This window comes from Spea bombifrons, chromosome 1 (assembly GCF_027358695.1).
Source record: "Spea bombifrons isolate aSpeBom1 chromosome 1, aSpeBom1.2.pri, whole genome shotgun sequence".
Taxonomy (NCBI): Eukaryota; Metazoa; Chordata; class Amphibia; order Anura; family Pelobatidae; genus Spea; species Spea bombifrons.
Genome location: NC_071087.1, coordinates 137,937,816 through 137,956,531, shown reverse-complemented (window position 1 = coordinate 137,956,531; position 18,716 = coordinate 137,937,816). Strand labels below are relative to the sequence as shown.

Sequence of the window (18,716 nt, the reverse complement as noted above, 5' to 3'; positions counted from 1 at the left end):
GACCACTGCAGACCGGGAATACCCCACAAGAACTCTGACCCAGTTGTCTAGCCATCACAATTTGCCCCTTGACAAAGTTGTTCTATATATTCACTGTTCTATACCTTTAGGTAAGGTATTATTTAGGTACAGTTGCATTGAAATCTACCCTGAAATCTGCCCAGGCCGACATCGATTCATACTCGCCTGATTCGGTGGTCCGGTGGTAGATCAGTGGCCACTGGTGCAATATGCCAGCTGCATGCTATGCTAGCTTAAAAAATGTAACATGTGGACTCTCGTGTCCAGCTGTTGGCCACCCTTACGTCATCTGGTAGCTGCAAACGCTCTCTCGTCATCAAAAGGCCAGCCCTGTCTGACATAACTTTTGGGTCTATTCAATAAGAGTTGTCTGGAGTGTTTGCAGGATTTGTGATTCAGCTCTGTCACCTAATATGACGATTCAACACCAGCGAGCTACAGCTAGAAGACCTTTGCAGGCTCTGTAAAATGTATAGTTAAATCAGTGAGATTTCCCCAGTCTCCTTGCACATCTAAATTATGCGTCATAAGGGACTAATTCAGCCTTTCTTACCTGGAGGGAATTAAAACCACAACTCTCCTTTTAGTGAATAGATCCTTATGTCACCAATCCACAGAACAACTGCTGGGTATGACTTCCCTTGAGTTGCAAAAGATTCAGATACCGACACATTTATATGTTGTGTGTCGTTTGCTTTTATGTTGCAAGTGTTTACTGTATTTCCTGCCCTTTTTACAAGCGATACCGAATGGCAGGGAAGGATTTGTTTAATTATTCAAACAATCTACTTTTTAACGGAGCCATTAGGCCTCGGCATAGTCTCTAGAAGGGTTAACCAAACCGTTTACCAGTTCTGGCAGCTATTTTTCTTAGGGCTTTAGAGAAAGTGACAATTGACAGTTATTTGTATAGGTTGACAGTCCTATAGAATGGAGGATCAAGTTGGGTTTCTGCAGCAGTACCTGCTACACCAGGGTCAGGCTATAAGGAGTGACAGATAGGAGTGTCCAAGGAGTCAGGATTTGAAGAATGCTGCACAATCTGTTAGACCTGTTGATCTTTCTTTTTCCTCCCCAGTAAGAAAACATCTCACCTTGTTTAGCTGAGGAACACCACCACCCCACCCTGTGCCTTGTAGGCAAGATATATGTCTGGGCTAGAAGTCTCAAGATTCTATTCCCCAATCAATAGTCAGAAAAGAACACATAAGGAAAAGTTCTGCCCTGTGAATAGAAGGGGAGGGAGGCTGAGTGTGGTTAGTGATCCTGAATCAGAGCGCTTCTGGCAAGCAGACAGCAGCAGCAGGCAGAGGAGGGGCCGCGGAGTCTCTTAAAGTAGGTCGGAAAAGCTGTTTCATGCACTAGGAAGTCACATAGTAACTTGGACGTTTTCTTTATTTTTGCTGCAGTCCAGCTGATCGCAGAACATCCGAGCTGAAGCTACCTACCGTCTGCAGCTATGCCTGGCAAAGGAAAGAAGCATCCAGGGGGTGCCAAGGGCTCCAAAGAGGTATGTCCGGGCTGGGCTGGCAGTGCCCACCATAGCAATGCAGGGGACACCATAGCAATGCAGGGGACACCACAGCAGTGCAGGGCATACCACAGCAGTGCAGGGCATACCACAGCAGTGCAGGTGATTGCAGGGCATCTAGGCGGCTAGGTTGCGACATACGGTACATCTAGCCGTAGGGCAGGAGGGTAGGTGCGTGCTTTGGGAGTGAGTCACTGCAGACGGATGAGCAGGGAGGATCATTAACCCTCGTTAAAACGCAACGAACGTTAGGAAAATATCACAGCGTAAGGCCCGTTGAGTTTACGTCAAATGGCAGCAACTATACCAGTTAACTCTTACGCAACTGCGAAAACTCATAAGAAGTGACGTTGTAATAAACCCAAAATATAAATAATTGTTGCCCTAGATTTGCCGCGGGTATAGCGGACCCACCCTCCGTATCCGGGGATAACCCGTAAGTGTGACACAGAGAATCTCCCCGCTCTGTCAGGGCGTGGTACCGTCCGCGCTGCCCGAGTACAGTGTGTATCGGAGCCCAAAACACTACCCGCCCTGTGTCATGGAGCAGGGGGCGGAGACCAGACCTGGGCCCCTCCCCCAGACAGAGGTGTATGCACATCCCTGCCAGTGCCCTGCACAAGTTAATGGGGACATTACCGATCTGCACGGATTAAACACGCAGGGAGACTCCGCAGACATGGCATTTGCAAGCTGGTGGTATGCTACGGTAATCACAGAACCTTTTAATCCTTTGATTTGTATTAAATCTGCAGTGATATGGCTGACACTCATCATTTTGTCGGATTACAACTCTCATCAAAGTTGAGGATGATGGGAGTTGTAATAGTGTAGAAAGTAGAACTAGAGTGTGCTGCTCTGCATACCTCTGTAACTGAGGTTCTCTAGACAATGGTGCAGGGCTGGGGAGTTGAGAACAAATTCTTGACATATTTCAGTATGCCCTTTGTTCCTTATAGAGGTGTGGGGCTTCTACTAGGCTATACTTTAACATAAGAGGAAGAATTGCACCTTTAATCTTTAAAATGTTTATAACTTTGAAAGCAGCTGGTCCTGTCGATCTGTTTTTAAATTCATCACAGATCCTGAAAAAAAGATACTTTTTTAATAGTTCCCTAAGATTGAAGCGCAAGCTGTGCTGTGTTACATGAAACAGATGTGTAATGCACTATATATATATATATACAGATGTTAATGCACTAGATATATATATAAACAGATGTATAATGCACTATATATATATATATATACATACAGATGTGTAATGCACTATATATATATATTCTTGTATTTTGCTGGTCTGCATACTCAATGCTTTTATGGTCAATGAATGATAAGCGGGTGAATCTATTGTAAATAAACACTTTGTAACCACATTGATAACAACTATGCAAACTTTGTAATCTTTATTTTTTTATTTAAATAAATTCAGCACTTATCCTGTATCTATCAATCGATTGATTGATCCGATTTGTCTATTTACCTAGATGTACTAAGGAATGAAAAGATGGATCTTTGAAGAATAGGCTTTGGTCCCATAGAATAAAGCGCTTTAATTGATGTGTCTCACCAGGTGTTCACTACCACAATTTGCCTCATTCAAGTGATCCATTATGAAGACATTAGGGTGATACTGGTGATACTGGTGATGCTGGTACTATTCCTTATGAGGAATGAATTAGATGTAATCAGTAGAGTGTTCAAACATGTTCAAGAGCATGTTCTAAAGAAGTTATTTGAAGGTTATCATAGTTCTTAGCAAGTTTATTATTGATTTATATAGCGCTACCATATTCCACAGCACAGTAGAGTGGGTGGACAGGTGGTGCTTCACATAACTGTTTGGACAGGAATAAAAGGTGAAGAGGGCCCCGATCAAATGTACTTACAATCTAGGGGACATGGGTTAATCTAAACAAATCTGTAGCCTCTATGTTTAGTTTGTTCACCGATTGAATTGTTTTGGAGATCTTTGGTTTGGCAAAATGAATCTAGCACTAGTATAGATTGTCACCAAAGAGGGACAGAAACTTAAGAAATTGGGACAAAGTAACTTAGCGGATAATCTGGATAATCATGCCAATTCCTCAAATAGAGAATTAAATGGCTAGCCCCATAATGTGGGCTTCTGATTTGATTCTTATGCTCAGGTCTGTACTAGCCATCTGGCACAACCAGCAAATGCTTGGTAGGCCACTGGCAGACATCGCCACACACTCAACTGATTCGACACATGCTACATGAGTAGAAAAAGGTGCCCTGTTGTATATAGGTGCCCATGTTGTCATCTGGCAGCCTCAACCTGAAAGTGCCAGGGCCACCTGTCCGTTGCCAGTCCGGTCCTCCATAATCACTAGTACATAGGCTTTAGTGTACTGAAAAAGCATAACACTTGGTGAAAGTGTCAGATCCACTTTGTTACCTAGCTTTAAAAGCTGAACCTAAACAGGCATACAATATCCCCCCCCCACCAACATAACTCTACCTGATTTCAAGTAATTAAGCCTAATGCCAAGGAAGCGTGATTTTGTTCTCACTCTAGCATTTCTGTCATGTATTTCATTTTAACTTCCTCACTAGTTCAGTAATTTAGATAGCTCTTATTCTTTACTCACAGGATGTTTCCCAGAGTTCGGCTTTGATGTGTACAGTAAACTCATCTGACCAAAGTTCCAAGGAAGTCTATCAAGTTCACCTGAATAATTGCTCTTAAGTTGTTAGCAACTAGTCATGGGAGTGGTGTTTGGGATGCAAGCATGATGGAGGTGAACTCATGCTTCTTCCCTCTTAAAATGATCCTTTAAGACATGCCACGGCCAAGGAAGGTGGTTACCCAGCTCTAATAAAAAGCACATGAACTTTGATGTATTGAGAACCTCTTAAACTTGGAGTGTGTAAATTTAGCAGTCATTAAGTCCTTCCTGATGTAAAGACTCAAACCTTAATCAGTCCTTGGACTCGTCTTAAATTCAGGATAGTTTTATGTCAGTCCCGTGCATGTTTAAATCCCACCTCTGTTGGTAGACTGTTCCAGTTACAGTATCTACCGTCCTCTCAGTAAAGTAAATCTTAACATCTATACCTCTAACCCGCTAGTTTAAGATTATGACATAAACATGTCTCCTCCATGGAAATCTGGTTAAATATGTGACTAAAGGAGGTGTAGCATAGGAGGCTAATGTTTCTAAAGAGCTCTAAAATAATTATAGAGCTTTACAATTACAGCTTTTGGTTTGTTTCAGTTATGGTATGTTTGTTACCTTGGATGTCTGGTAAGAAAGTTACAGAAGGATTAAAATGGGATTCTTGAATGAATATAATGTGTTATACATAGTTTTATATCTTGATTTTATCATAAAATCCACACGTGTGTCCTACAATGCACCAGAAATTGTATTTGGGTTGCATTTAGGAATATGCAGATGTGGATTTAAACAAAATAGTCCTTTTTTCACACTAGCACTTGTGCTAAGTTTGGAGTCGTACAGGTAATTAAAAATATATTAAGTGCTTAAAGCAATATACATTGTAACATAAGGTATAGGTACATTTATTGACCTTAAAAACCCTTGAAGTGACATGTAAGACTGTAAGTAAATCCCATATAAGAGGTTATGAATTGCTTCCATTCCACTTAATGTGGATCTGCAGCTTTGGATAGGATGAGGAGAAGGGAGAGAACGTTGAGAAATAGGAAATGTTAAGTATTCTCCCTGGTTGTATCTAAAGTGGTGGATCACTAACAGAGCCAGATTAAGGTTTCATAAGGTCCCACAGAGGGTGGCAATTTATTATCCTGTCCATTCTTACACATATGTAGATGTCAGTTTGATGTCTTTGAACCACAGTTGTGTGCCTCAGATATCCATAGGTCCTAGGCAATTGTCCAGGGTACCCAGTGACTGCCACTTCTCTGGCTGCTGAAGTCCCATTTTGATTCCTCATACAAATAGACCTTCTGATAAAATGTCCCTAATGTCCACATAAATGAACTGTACATTTGACAAAATTTCTACTGCCATGTTAGTAAAGGAGAAGCTTAAGTATTTGGGTGATCCTGATACTCTTTAGCGAGCCAACATTATTAGATCAGAATGTGGAGTCTAAAAAGCTTTAGACTTGAGAAGTTTCTTACATTTTAAGATGGTACTGGAGGGCTTGAAAGTAAATGTAACCAACAGACCAGCAAACTAAAATCTCAGAAAGTTACAGTTGTTTTTGATGATCTCTGAGATGTCTCCAAATCTCATACACAATGTTTGAATTTTGAAACATCTACTTCAAGAAACCTCATGGAGAAAAAATGCATCACTGGAAATGTCACAAAGCAAACCATGAATTATCAAGGGATTTACATTAAACCCAGTCCCTTTCTTATGTCATCATTTTAATTATTGCAATGATATCTTGAATGCAAATTTAGAATTCTAAGTATAGTTTTGGATGTAGTCACTCGCTTGTACGTCAGCCCAAGATGGTTGTCTACTTCTTTTGACATATTTATCATCCAGTTTGTTTCACGAAGACCATATGGGTGGTCTAGATGTCCCACCTGAACCCCTTGTCTCCTCACTCATTGGACAATGAACTTTTAGCAGAAGCATCACTAGACGAGACAGAGTGTTTCTTGAAGCACCACTAGGCCAACACATATATGGTAGCTTAGAAAAGAAATTCTCTGCATTGTAAGCTTTAAAGGTACGTCATAAACTATGAGCTTGAGATTTGCAGTGTATAAGAACGTTTATAAGCTCTTAAATTAATGTTTTCTAGTTATTGAACTAGTGAGAGGAATAAGTATAGACACCTTTCTGTACAACCTACGTGTGAGAGTGTTTCAGTATTCCTCGGACAAATGTATTCTGAATCCCCAAAGCCTTAGTATGTTCAGTGAAAATATATTTGTACTGCTTTCAGGAGGAGTGGCACATATGGCCCAAAGCCTCTTAGTAAAAAAAAATATGCAGCTGATAATACAAAACACATTTTAAAAATTCTGTTATTCAAAACTGTACGAATGCCAGGGTTCCAAAAAAGGCCGGGTCTAGATTAGGCAACCCTTTCTTATCAGCTGTCAGATGCCTCTGTGTATAAATGTAGTCTCGGTTCTGCATTGCTTATATGTGAGCTAGGAATACAGTATAGTTCAGATGTCTTAGATGAAGAAGACTTCATACACATTCTATGTGTTTTTACTATATCAATATGTATCTTAGGAAAAGAACAAAACATTGACGGCTAACAGCAGAAGCACATTTTACTTAAAACATGTATCCTAAAAAATAGGGGAAACTATCAGCTTAAACGGGGCACTCCTGGCATCATATGTACTTTAATGCATATTATAGGTAAGTGTTCCCTTTAAATTGCTGTATGGTCACCCTTTCAATCTGCAGAATCCCCCATATGCATTTCACCCCCCAGCTATATCTCCAACACCAGCATTGGCTCGGCAAGGTTTCCTGGGGGAAAGTCTATTGAGAACCCCCTTGTGCACAACTGCCGAAAGTGCTTCTGATTGGCTGCTTTAAACACGCTTCTCTCTTGAGCTGTAGCTTCTCCTAAAAAGAAGTCTCCTTTTTTAATTTTAATATTATGTAGTGTATCCTAATTCACTTACATTTCAAATGTAGTACTAAGAGTAGGCTAGGCCTGGACTGGCCTTCTGGCACTCCAGTCAATTGCCTGGTAGGCCACTGGCCAACATCGCTCCAGTGGTAGTTCTGGTGATGCAGCGTGCTTCCACCGACTGGATGTGCCCAACCGCATGTTACGTGAACAGAAACATGTAACATGCGGCCTCTTAAATCCATGCCTTGCTGTGACCCTGAACCTCAGGGTGAAGGGGTAGATTCTCAGGATCACACAGTCTGGTGCTGACTCCTTCCTATTCTACAAGGCTGTGATCACAGTTGGTGCTTTTGCTACCAGTTATGTTAAGGTTGATATCCCTGCTTGAATGTAGGTGACTCAATTAAGTATATATTTAACTACTGACAGGTCATGGTTTCCATTATGACAATAATTAGATCCCTTTGGCAAATCACCACAAGACTCTCAGGGTCAGCTCATTTAAGAAGTCCCCAGGTATGGTCATATCCAACCTTCGGCCTTAATGTGAAGAGACCTCTTTTTTTTTGTACATAATGTACATAATGAAATTTTATTGTCAAACTACTGTTAGTTGAGAAGCTTTGGACGAGCCCAACCCTTGTAAATTCCAGCAAAACTCAATGTACACAGGGAAAGTCGGCTTATACAACTTAAAAAAAAAAAAAATACACTCCGACACATCAAAAATAGAAAATAGAACATCACATCCTATAGTTGAGGCTAAAAAACAATCGAGTGTTGAATCTATTGCACGAATATTGTGTAATATGAAAAATGGCAAAGCTGTCTTTAACTTTGTATAAAGCAAAACTGTAATGTTGCGTTTTTTCCGACTTCAGGAGTGATCTGGTTAATTAGACTGTTTAACCCTCTCTGATGAATGATGATCCTCAAGCTCTATGGGGTATTAATGGATATTTAGGGGCTGGCTGGTAGCACACGGGGTGGGTGGGTATCGGAAGGTGCAATTTCATTTAATGAGTTTTATTTGGTTTAATCATCTTGTGCTACACCGTATTTAATCGTATTTAATATAGTTTACTTCACGTGTTTAATGACCATGTGCATCAGTGAGTCGTTTGCTAATCACAACTCTGAAAATGAGTGTTTGGGCACACCTGCTACGGGGAAGGTGCCAGAATACACATCTACGGGGTATACACCGCGGTGACACAAGACCAGATGTACTTTTTGGCATTATTCCGCTTGATCACATTGTACAGCACTGCAGCATATGTTGGCGCTATAACAAAATCATTATTATTAGTTTATATAGTGCTGTGATACTCTGCAGCTTTTGATGTACGCTAATTCATATTACTCCCTAACTGTACGTGCAAAAGGTGATGCCGGCTGCAAATCCGAGGATACCGTTTCCTTTTCAGCTTCCTGTCGGGGGAATGAATACCATGACAAACCAAACATGCCAGCGCAGATATAGACAACTTATTCTCTCACCTCTTAAATGAAGTCAGCGGAAATAATAAACTGCTGCAGGGATTAACTAAAAACATGCTGGCGGAAATGCGACTCATCTGCAGGAAGAACACTAGAGTTTATGCATAAAAAGTGATTTTGCTAAATGTATAAAAACATTTAATCGCCATACTAATCAATGGAATGTCCCTGTTGGTCATTTATTGCAGCATTTAAAACTTCGTACTAAAATTGCTTTTTTTTTTTTTTTTTTTATACGTAACCGCTACAGTTGCTTAAATCAGAAACACAATCTGTATTAACCCCTTAAGGACAATGGGCGGTCCCTAAACCCATTGAAAACAATGCATTTTGAGCCCGTACATGTACGGGCTTTGTCATTAAGGGGTTAAAGTTATGCACATAAATGTATATAACATTATACCGGGCAAGTGTGTCAATTCAATTCCAGGCGGCTTCTTCTTGAATGTATGGAAAGGTATTTGCATTTAAAGTAGGGCTGCGTTAATTTCACATTATCTTCCGATATGCTGCGTCAATAACAATGTGGTGTTTAAAGGTGTAACCCATGAATTTAAGATAACAGCAGAATTTTATTTCATTTCAGCATGGTGATAAGAAAACAACAGGAGCATCGAAGCCTACAGATAAAAAAGCACCTGAAGCAACAGAGGTAAATGTTAACACATGTTACTGTTTCAATGGAAAATATAGGGCATACCTCCCAACAGTCCCAGGTATTGCAGGCCAGTTGCAATTTTCAGGCACTATACTGCTGTTTGATTTAGCAACCCCAGTGTCCCACTTTTGAGGGGAGTATGGGCCGGTTTTATATATATATATATATATATATATATATATATATATATATATATATGATTTGTTTTGTCACTCCTTTTATAAACAAGTCCAGTCTTCTACTTTGCATCTCTGTCCTCGTGTAGATACCGTAAAAAGTATATTTTCTCCCTTGTATATAAATTTGCAATTGAAGCTCAAAATAACAATAACATGCCATGTAAAAGCTAGTTATATATGTATGGTAAAGTGTACTATGCAAACCAATGCTATATGTTTTATTTATTTTCTATAATGGTAAACTCAATAAAAACATTATTACCAAAAAACAGAAAAATGGACGTTGAAGGCGAGCAAGTCTATCTTAGCCATAGAGATATCGTTGAACATATCGTTGATATGTGTTTTGAGTGATACTTGTAGTCCTTTGTAGTCACAAAACACTTGTGACTGTCTTCAATTTTAAAAACAACTGGGGCGTAATGAATGCTTGTTAGAAGATTTTTAATAATAGAATCATGAATAGAAATACATATTTATAAAGAGTATTGGTCCATCCCAATAAAGCCCTGACTCACTCACTGACTCAGAGCAGAAGCTCATTAAATAGATTACAGCTCAGGTTGGTTTCATGGTTCCAAAATGCTTTATTAAAGGTTCTATTCCACGTACTTGGCAAATAAAACATTTTAACATTATTAACATCATTCCTAATACTTTAATCGTCTGAACGCCACCTAAAAGTAATTCTCCAATAATTATTTAGCCATGTTTAGTTTTGACTGATGTAGATTTACTTTGGGCCGTATTAATTGGAGTTGTATAAGGCAGAAAGAGATTAACATTATAGAGCACTTGATGTTTAGTCTTAGTAGAAGAACATCACCAGCACAGAGATCTGGGGATTCGTTAAATTACAAAGTTACGATATGTATGCCTTCATTCTAAAAGGGAGACATCTGCCCTCATAGCTTTCAGCATTCGCCTGGTGTACCCGATGGCCGGTCTGTCTCCAGGGCAATGTGGTTGTGTTCTGAGGTACGTTCTGATCTGCTTCTCCTTTGGGAGGCCATAGACAGTGTTGCTTTTCTGGTGTGCTTCTCCTTGTTGAGGTCAGGGTTCACAGTGAACACTTTTCTCTCCTTAATGAGACCCCCAGTAGCCTGGCTTTATTCTGGCCTACTACTCTTGGCTGAGTCTACTGACGGGCTATGTTCTAGCTTGCTTCTTCTTGGTGAGGCCAGTTAGTTATAGGGAAGTCTTGGTAGATGACTCAATCCTACGTCATGCTGTCACTCAATTGTTGAGTAAGCATAGTTGATTTCTTTATTAAAATACTGTGAAGCAATTAGAGATGAATGTCCTGGATTCAAATATGGACATATTAAATATTTATTGTTAGATCTGGGGTGACATCTTCATAAATGCATTTATACAATTATGTGTTCACATGTTGTAAACTGAAACATGTTATAAACAGCATTCCTTTTCTGATGTCTTCAGTGATGTCATTCTACATTGAACGTATTGGGGAGGAGGCCAATAAGGTTCAAAACACCTATGCATTTTTTTTATTTGTTTGGTTATTGTTATTGTATGGAGTATGTGATTCATTATGAGGTCATAATGGCTTTAAACATTAATTTCAAGCCCTTAATTTTTTTTTGCTGTAATATATTGTAGCTAGAAGCCAATTATAGTACTTTAGTATATTTATATTGTCTGTTTGCTCTATAGGGACCACATTTCATTCGCTTAGAATGGGACATGTTTAGTAAATTAAATGTCCCATTGTTTCCCCACTGACAAGTGTTTTTTTTTCCCTTTTGTGCAATTATCTTACACTACTGTTACAGCTTAAATGTTTTTTACACACTTGTGTATAATACCGTTTGTGTTTTTCTGTGTAGATGTAAATAAGCAATTTAAAAAAAAAAAACTTTCAAATTGCCAATTTCCAAATCTTAAGGTTTCAAGAAAAGGCTTGTTGAATTCTATAAGCAGTGCACCACAACGTGAAAAGCTCTCGTTGGTTTATCTAAACCAGGGGTGTCCAACCTGCGGCCCTCCAGCTGCTGCAGGACTACATCTCCCATACTCCTCAGCCAGCCCATTAGCATTATGGGAGATGTAGTCCTGCAGCAGCTGGAGGGCCGCAGCTTGGAGACCCCTGATCTAAACTTACTTGAAAACAGGTTTCTGTTATCAAGTGATCTGTTTTAATGGCCTTCTAATGGCTAACATGTGTAAACAAATCAAGAAACAAATTTGTTAACTTTGAAAACATGGCTTCACTTGCCCCTAGCCCGCTTGTGTATCATTCTTTCGTTTTACTCGCTATGCTAGCCACCTGCAGGATAGAGCTAACGCTAAGTCCTCATCTGTTTTTTTGGATTAACTCCAATATGCTTTAAGGCCTTCCATGTCAGATGAGTAGAACAAGCCCACAAACCTATATTGCACGCGTGTGGGTACTTTCTCATTGTGCTGTATCTCCATTAGGTGTTATACACTGTGTAGTGTATATAGTATACACTGGTTTCAGAGTGTTCTCCCTCCTCCCTTCTATGAGGAATACAGGAGGTTTGGGTCTTCATGAGTATATTGCTGGAATGCGGAGAGGCTTCATTCTTTTTTAGCTCACAGTTTTAAGTCGAACTCTTGTTTGAGGCTTGTGCAGAACATGTATGGGGCACACCCAGACCTGCTAAAACTGGCAAGGTGAAGCCGTGCCGTCAAACAGTCCGGGTACATACCAATCATAATCGGCCACGTAGATCATTAGACTCTGCTGACACAGGCAACTATGTTTTATTTTCATTGTGCTCATTGTGCTTTCAAGAACTAAAAAAGGTTTATACCATTCCTAATATAACACACTGATAGAACTAGAACTTACAGTAGATCTGGTGATATATATGGAAATATTCCTTTCAAACCCTTTAAAATACCATGGCTAGTGAGGCATGTAAGAGAGGGATACAATTGGGTCAAAGTAAAGCTTATGGCTGTTTCTTAAGGTTATAGCTCTGTCTCTCATATTTCTTATCTGTTGCTCAGGGCCTTTTCAAGCAGGGATCAGACGATGTGACATGACAATTGTACCCCTGTTTGTGAAACTCTCCCTCCCCCCAATACATTTAAATTAATACATTCAGTAAAAATGAATAAAACCCACCACTATTTTTTAATACGACGAGACCAGCATTCAGGCAAAATGTGTGATCCCTGCTAAAATTCAGGAAGCAGACGTTGTGACATCACAGGTGCCCCACCCCATATATATATTATATATATATATGTGTGTGTGTGTTATGGGAGAAAAACATGCGCAAAATGCCCAGTGGGTCTGAATAGATGTAAAACATGCAGAATACACCCAGTGGATCTATATATATTTAATGCTATATTTTACATGCTATTTAGGAGTAATTGTTTAACTTAAACAGATATAATTTATAATAATATATCTATTATTTTTACTCCAAGGTATACCGGGATATTTTGTTTATTCCTGTTATGAATTTTTTTTTAAAATACATTTTTAAATAAATTGGTAACAACCCAGGTTGATCATCCACTGGTGATTCATCACTTAGTTACAATATTCCCTAATGTTTGAGATGATCACAATAGTAAAAGGACAATTATTGTGGCCCTGACAAGTATACATTAAAATCATCCTATTGTAATTTTACATAGCACAATGCATTGCTTATTATCACCCCAATCAGTACTGCCCAAAATGACATGCTGATTCATAAGAAGCCATCGAAGATTAACAGATTATTGTTTTACACGACCTTCCACTTTATATCACATGGGTCTAGATTTTTAGAAGTTTTCGTTTCTTTATTTTGGTTTGGTTTGGTTTATTTAACAACATATTACACATATTACACAAGGCATGCACACAATGAGCTAATGCACGTTGTGTAGTTTTGCATACAAATTTAGCTTAGTCGCAGAAATTATCACATCATAAAGTAACTTGAAGCAGCTGTCCATGTGCTTCAACACATGGTTCTCCACTCCAGTTCCTACCGAATGATGTCCCCACTCCTACTGATTGTGTTCCTACTGCAGACATGCTAAGGTACGCTGTATATATTATGTTGTTAATAACACTGATTAACCATTATTCACACGGTCATTTCAAATTGACCAGGGAGCTAGGCTATTGCTGTGGGTTTCTCTGTGCATGTATTTGTACAAGGATATTCCCACTGCTAAGCCCCCTGCCCCGGACGATGAATCTGTCAGTGATTGCCCTAAGATATGGTGTCATTTATACACACAGTCATCAACTGTATTCACAGCATCTACAGAAGCCAGCAGGAGAGATCTGTTCCACAACAGCACAGATTTCATGTACCCCTTACTGGATACCAGGTACTGGTTTTGCAGGGAGTGAAGCGCGCAAGCCTGCATGGGAACGTCGGGTTTAGTTACGTCTGATTTCATGATATCTGATGATCAGCTTATCTGTTGACAATCACATCAAGATAATCTTTACTCGAAATCATTAAAGTGCAACATGATGCTGCTGAAGTGGAAATCAAATCATATAACTTCCCCTTTTTCGTTCAATAAATGGAGCTAAAGTCCAATCAAATTTCAGGGCACAAAAGTAGCCAAAGTCCTCTTATGTTTACTTTGTAATTCTTGGAATTTTATAAAAAAAAGCAGTAAAACTATACATCCTTCATTCACCCTGGCGTCATGTTAAAACATTAACCAAATCAAAACTGTACAAAATGTTAAAAGGGACAGTTTATTGTCCCCGACAGGCCCACTAAAGAAGAATGCTTGTTAACATTCTCATACATACAAGTACTGTGTGCATTCCTCTTCTTACCTAAGCTAGAAACTAGACTGTAAGATCGTTTGAGCAGGGCCCTCCTCACCTGTTGTCTCTGTAAGTCAATTTGTTATGTTACATACTACTTGTTATGTCCTGTCTACCCATTGTACAGCGCTACGGAATTTGATGGCGCTATATAAAACAATAAATAATAAGAATAAACTGCAGCTGCCCCCCTCCTCCGTCACTCCTACAAAGCGCTTACTAAGTACTTTAACACGGTATGTGTTAATCACACTAGAGTGCTCGGATTTGTATTTACACCAAGATACCACATACCGTAATATGCACTTTAATGCATATGATAGCTGCATGCCCCCTTTATATTCTGTAGAATCCCTCCATATGTATTTGCCCCTTTCTACACCCCCCCAGCTAAATCATATACTCACCTTCAGTCTACTCCAGCTCTGGCTCGGGGAATGCTGTGTGTGTTGGTTCAGACCCAATGGCACATTGATTTCAATGGGAGCTCGCCACTGATTGACAGCTATAAGCAGCCAATCAGTGGCAAGAAATGCTGGACCATAGAGGCGGAGGGCAGCTGTTGCAGCAGGACTGCAACAGGTTTAGGTAAGTGCTCTATTTTGGAAAGAATGCATATTAAAGTATTACAGTACCTTAATATGCATAACATGTATGAAAAAGGTATAATGGAATAGTCAAATGAATAGAAGTATACCATTGGTTGATATAGCTTTGCTCCAGAATTATTTCTTGCATAGTTCCCAAATATGTCAACTATCGTATAAAAACGGAAGTAATTAACTGAGTAACGAGTTAGTAAGGATTCCATGGATTAAAGTGTGTGTTCTTTTCAACAATATTCAAACCATAACAATATTAACGTGTGCATTATGAGCTGTCATCCTGCTGACAGAATTGTCAGGTGAACTCTATTGCCGTGTTATTATTATTAGATTCAGTGGATCACTAAATACTTGAAATGGTTCCAGGGTTAAGTTTCAAATCCAGGATTTGGATTCTATTTATTAAAATCACAAGTCAGAAAACAAGGTACATTTAGCACGGTGTAGGCTGGGAGAGATCCTTATAATTACATTGTGAATATACTTATTGATTAATGCCTAGGTGCAAGCCTCAGCAAAAAGGGTACACATATGCCCCAATCTTTTCAGATTTGCATGTTGTTCACAGATCTTTAATGTGGATTCTTCTTCGTGTGTGGTTTAAAGGAGCACTCCGGCCATCATATGCCATCATATCAGCAGTGTATTTACCTTTGGGGCAGCGCCCCCAGCTGACACCTCCATAACTAGCAGCTTTCCCGCATTCAAAAGCAGAGAGTGTCAGGATCTGATATCCATAGTGCAACTTGGCCGATCAGAGATCTCCCCTGTAGCTGCCCTATTGAGCAGCAGCACACTGAGGGGCCTGATCACCCAAGAGGGCAATCTGACCTCTGGTTTTGCAGCAGGCCCCCCTGGACCTGCCACGCTTGGCTGAGGCCTAGTCGGCCAGGACACATCAATGACTAATGCATAGTTGTATGGTCCCTTTACATTTTGTTGTTTAGCAGAATCCTCCATTTGCCACTTTCCGCATCTCTCGGCTAAATTCCTTGCAGGAGAAATGTTTGGTTGGATACTGTTATCTCCAGTCAGCTCCAGCGCTGGCTCAGAGAAAGCTCGGGGTAGGGGTCTGTCCAGACCCCAATGTAAATGTGTGTTTTCATTAATTGGCTTGAGTCAGCCAATCAGTGGCAAGAATAGTTAGACCATGGAGGAGGAAGGCTGCTGCTGCTACAGGGCAGCATCCTCTGTGTCAAGTGCTTAATTTTTCTATTTATTTTGGAAGAATTAATATTAAAGCTTTCACAGAGTACTGCTGTAATATATATATATATATACTACTTCTCCAGTGGGTGTCAGAATGTTCCTTTAATTAGCATTTGCAGCAGCAGCAGGTACCAGCCACAAATAGGCTGGGTGTGGACCATGGAAAACATGTAGTGAAAGGGCACCAAATGACTTGGAGCAGTTCATGCAGCCCTTTAAACGTTCTCTTCCAGGTCGCCTCACAAAGTTCTCTACCGGGCGTCCATGCAGACGGTCACTTTACCGTAACACTGTACAAAAAGTCTGTGAGTGTTCTAGACGTGTTTTTGAATGTCTCTCTTGTGAATTTTGTTCTTCTCTTAGCGTGTATCTCCTAGAGTTGCCTTCATGTGCGAGTTCCTGTCTTGTAGTGTTGCGAGTTGTGTTCTATGATTGTATGTGAGTTGTGTATGTCTGTCAATGCTGTGAGTTGAGTACTAATAGGTTGCAAATGTTAATTTTTTGCTACATATAACTAAACATAGTATAATAGTGTTGCACATTCCTTTTCTGGAGTAGGCGCCTACGTCGCTTTATATAACTAAACACGAGATTTACAGTTGTGTGATTGTTGGGCCAGCAGTCTGTGTGCAAGTGAAATCTCTGATCTCCCCAACTGGCCCATTTACACTATGGGGGACTTTACAGAACCGGCACAGCCTCCGTGGCAGACTGTTCCCAGGTGCCGCTTGTCCTTGGATAAGACATCATATCCTGACACTCATCAGGAATCATGGCAGCCATGGACAGGGTGGCTGGAGGTGCCCACCTAGGGCAGTACAGAAGATACATACATTGCTGCTTCTGGACTGTTGAATTTATGAATGTGTGCTGTCTCTCAGTCTTACACTGAAAGAGATGGCTTACTGCTGTCTTTTACCTGTAGACAAATAAACCCTTTGTATGGAAGTAGACTGTATATATTAACAAAGTACAATACTGTGTTTTTTGCAGAAAAAAGCAAGCGCTTCTGGTGTCAGTCAGCCCGTGGGAGCACATGCAAGCGGGACAAGTAAGGTAATACCATGTGACGATATTCCAACTTATTAGCACCATGGTAATATATAAATATACTATGGACACAGTAGAATATCACACTCTGGTGAGAGGACTTTGTGTCAATTTTACGGTGTCATGTGACATTTCTGACCTCTGAAAGTGATGGTCAGTACGAGCCTTCATTACAAGATGTTATGATCCCAAAAATGTAAAGAAGGCTTATATTGACAGCCACCAGCAATTTACTTAACAGATTAAAGAGCTGGATAATAAGGCAAAATACAACTGGATATTTATGTTTTTTTCTTGCGTGAGTGATTATTTTTTTTACTTTTTTTATATTAAGTGCACCAAAGTGCCCTCATCATTAGCTTTTATCGGGTAGCTTCCCCTTGGGATTATTCCTTTTTGTATACTTTAGAAACCACACTACTACTAAGGTATCATTTAATTGTGGGAACTGGGCAATGGTCCGAGACGAAGTACAGCAGTAGCCGATTCTAAAAATATTGCACCCTTTGTCTTATGATTGTCTGCTTAAATTCTGATGTGCCACCATGCAATAGCAAGCAAAACCATAGGTGCCTAAATGCTGTTTGTATAATTTCCCTGATGTCTGATGTGGGATATAAACTGCACTGGGTATTATTAAATACCTTTTTATTATTATTTTTTAATTATATATATTATTTTTCTTTTTTTCCTATTTTATTTCATTCATAAAAGCTCTTTATAAACATCAGACCTAATAAGCCTGGTTTGCACATTGTGATGTCACAGTACATTATGTATCATACTTATGTGTTTTGTGTTAGAAAATAATGTATAAAACGACAGAAAAAGGCTTATAAGTCATAAATGACTTATTGTTGACAGTCATTACAGATTCATATTTATTGCATGGCACCTAAAAACTTTAGATTTTTGGTTCACAATCAACAAGAATTATGTGCTGCGTCTTGCTTTAGACATCACTATGGTATAATATTTAAATAAAGTTCAGTATCATTCTAACTTTGGAAGCACTTTGTTTGAGCTAACTCAGAAATGACTTCCTTAAGGCCTAAAGGGGTTAAGACGTATTGAGAAGGAGGTGGAGTTATTGAATCCCTAGGGTGGAGATCAACCTTGTTCCAAATGCAATTTGGAATGGCTGTGTCATGTCATGTGTGAGTATAGATTTGGGAAGAGCTTAATTACGTAGTAGGCAGAGAGGCGTTTGACAAGCTGAAATAGTCACAGAGGAAGACGTCGATGTTGTGGTTAACTGGCAGTGAAGCTGAATTTGCAAAACCTCAGAATCCGGGGCTCAATTGACGAGTAAGTTATTATCCCGTTCTTACAACTTTTCCCCCTACTGCTGAAGTAGCTGGCATTGGCAGCTTTTAAAACCTTCAAGTGTCAGACGGGTCGTCCAATGTAGGCAATTGCTTGCCCTTGACACCTAAAGGCTTATTCGGTCCTGCTAGTGCTATAAATAATTCATATAGATTGTTTAGATTCCTGGAATATTAGTAGAGTAGATCAGTGCAAATGACTCGGAAAGATATAGGATTAAGAGGCTTCCCTTTCGGTGAATCGGTACAAGAGAGTTAAGGGATTTTAATATTATATG

General features: G+C 39.7%; 1 protein-coding gene across 1 annotated transcript in view; it reads left to right on the top strand.

Moving 5' to 3' along the window:
- Positions 1-1,216: 1,216 nt before the first annotated feature.
- The window catches only part of CAST (calpastatin), a 60,219-nt gene continuing 42,719 nt past the window's right edge, over positions 1,217-18,716 (top strand). The window contains exons 1-3 of the mRNA XM_053474750.1: positions 1,217-1,531; positions 9,210-9,275; positions 17,057-17,119. Coding sequence (XP_053330725.1) covers positions 1,481-1,531; positions 9,210-9,275; positions 17,057-17,119 — 180 coding nt within the window. The 5' untranslated portion in view covers positions 1,217-1,480. The remainder of the gene's footprint in view (positions 1,532-9,209; positions 9,276-17,056; positions 17,120-18,716) is intronic.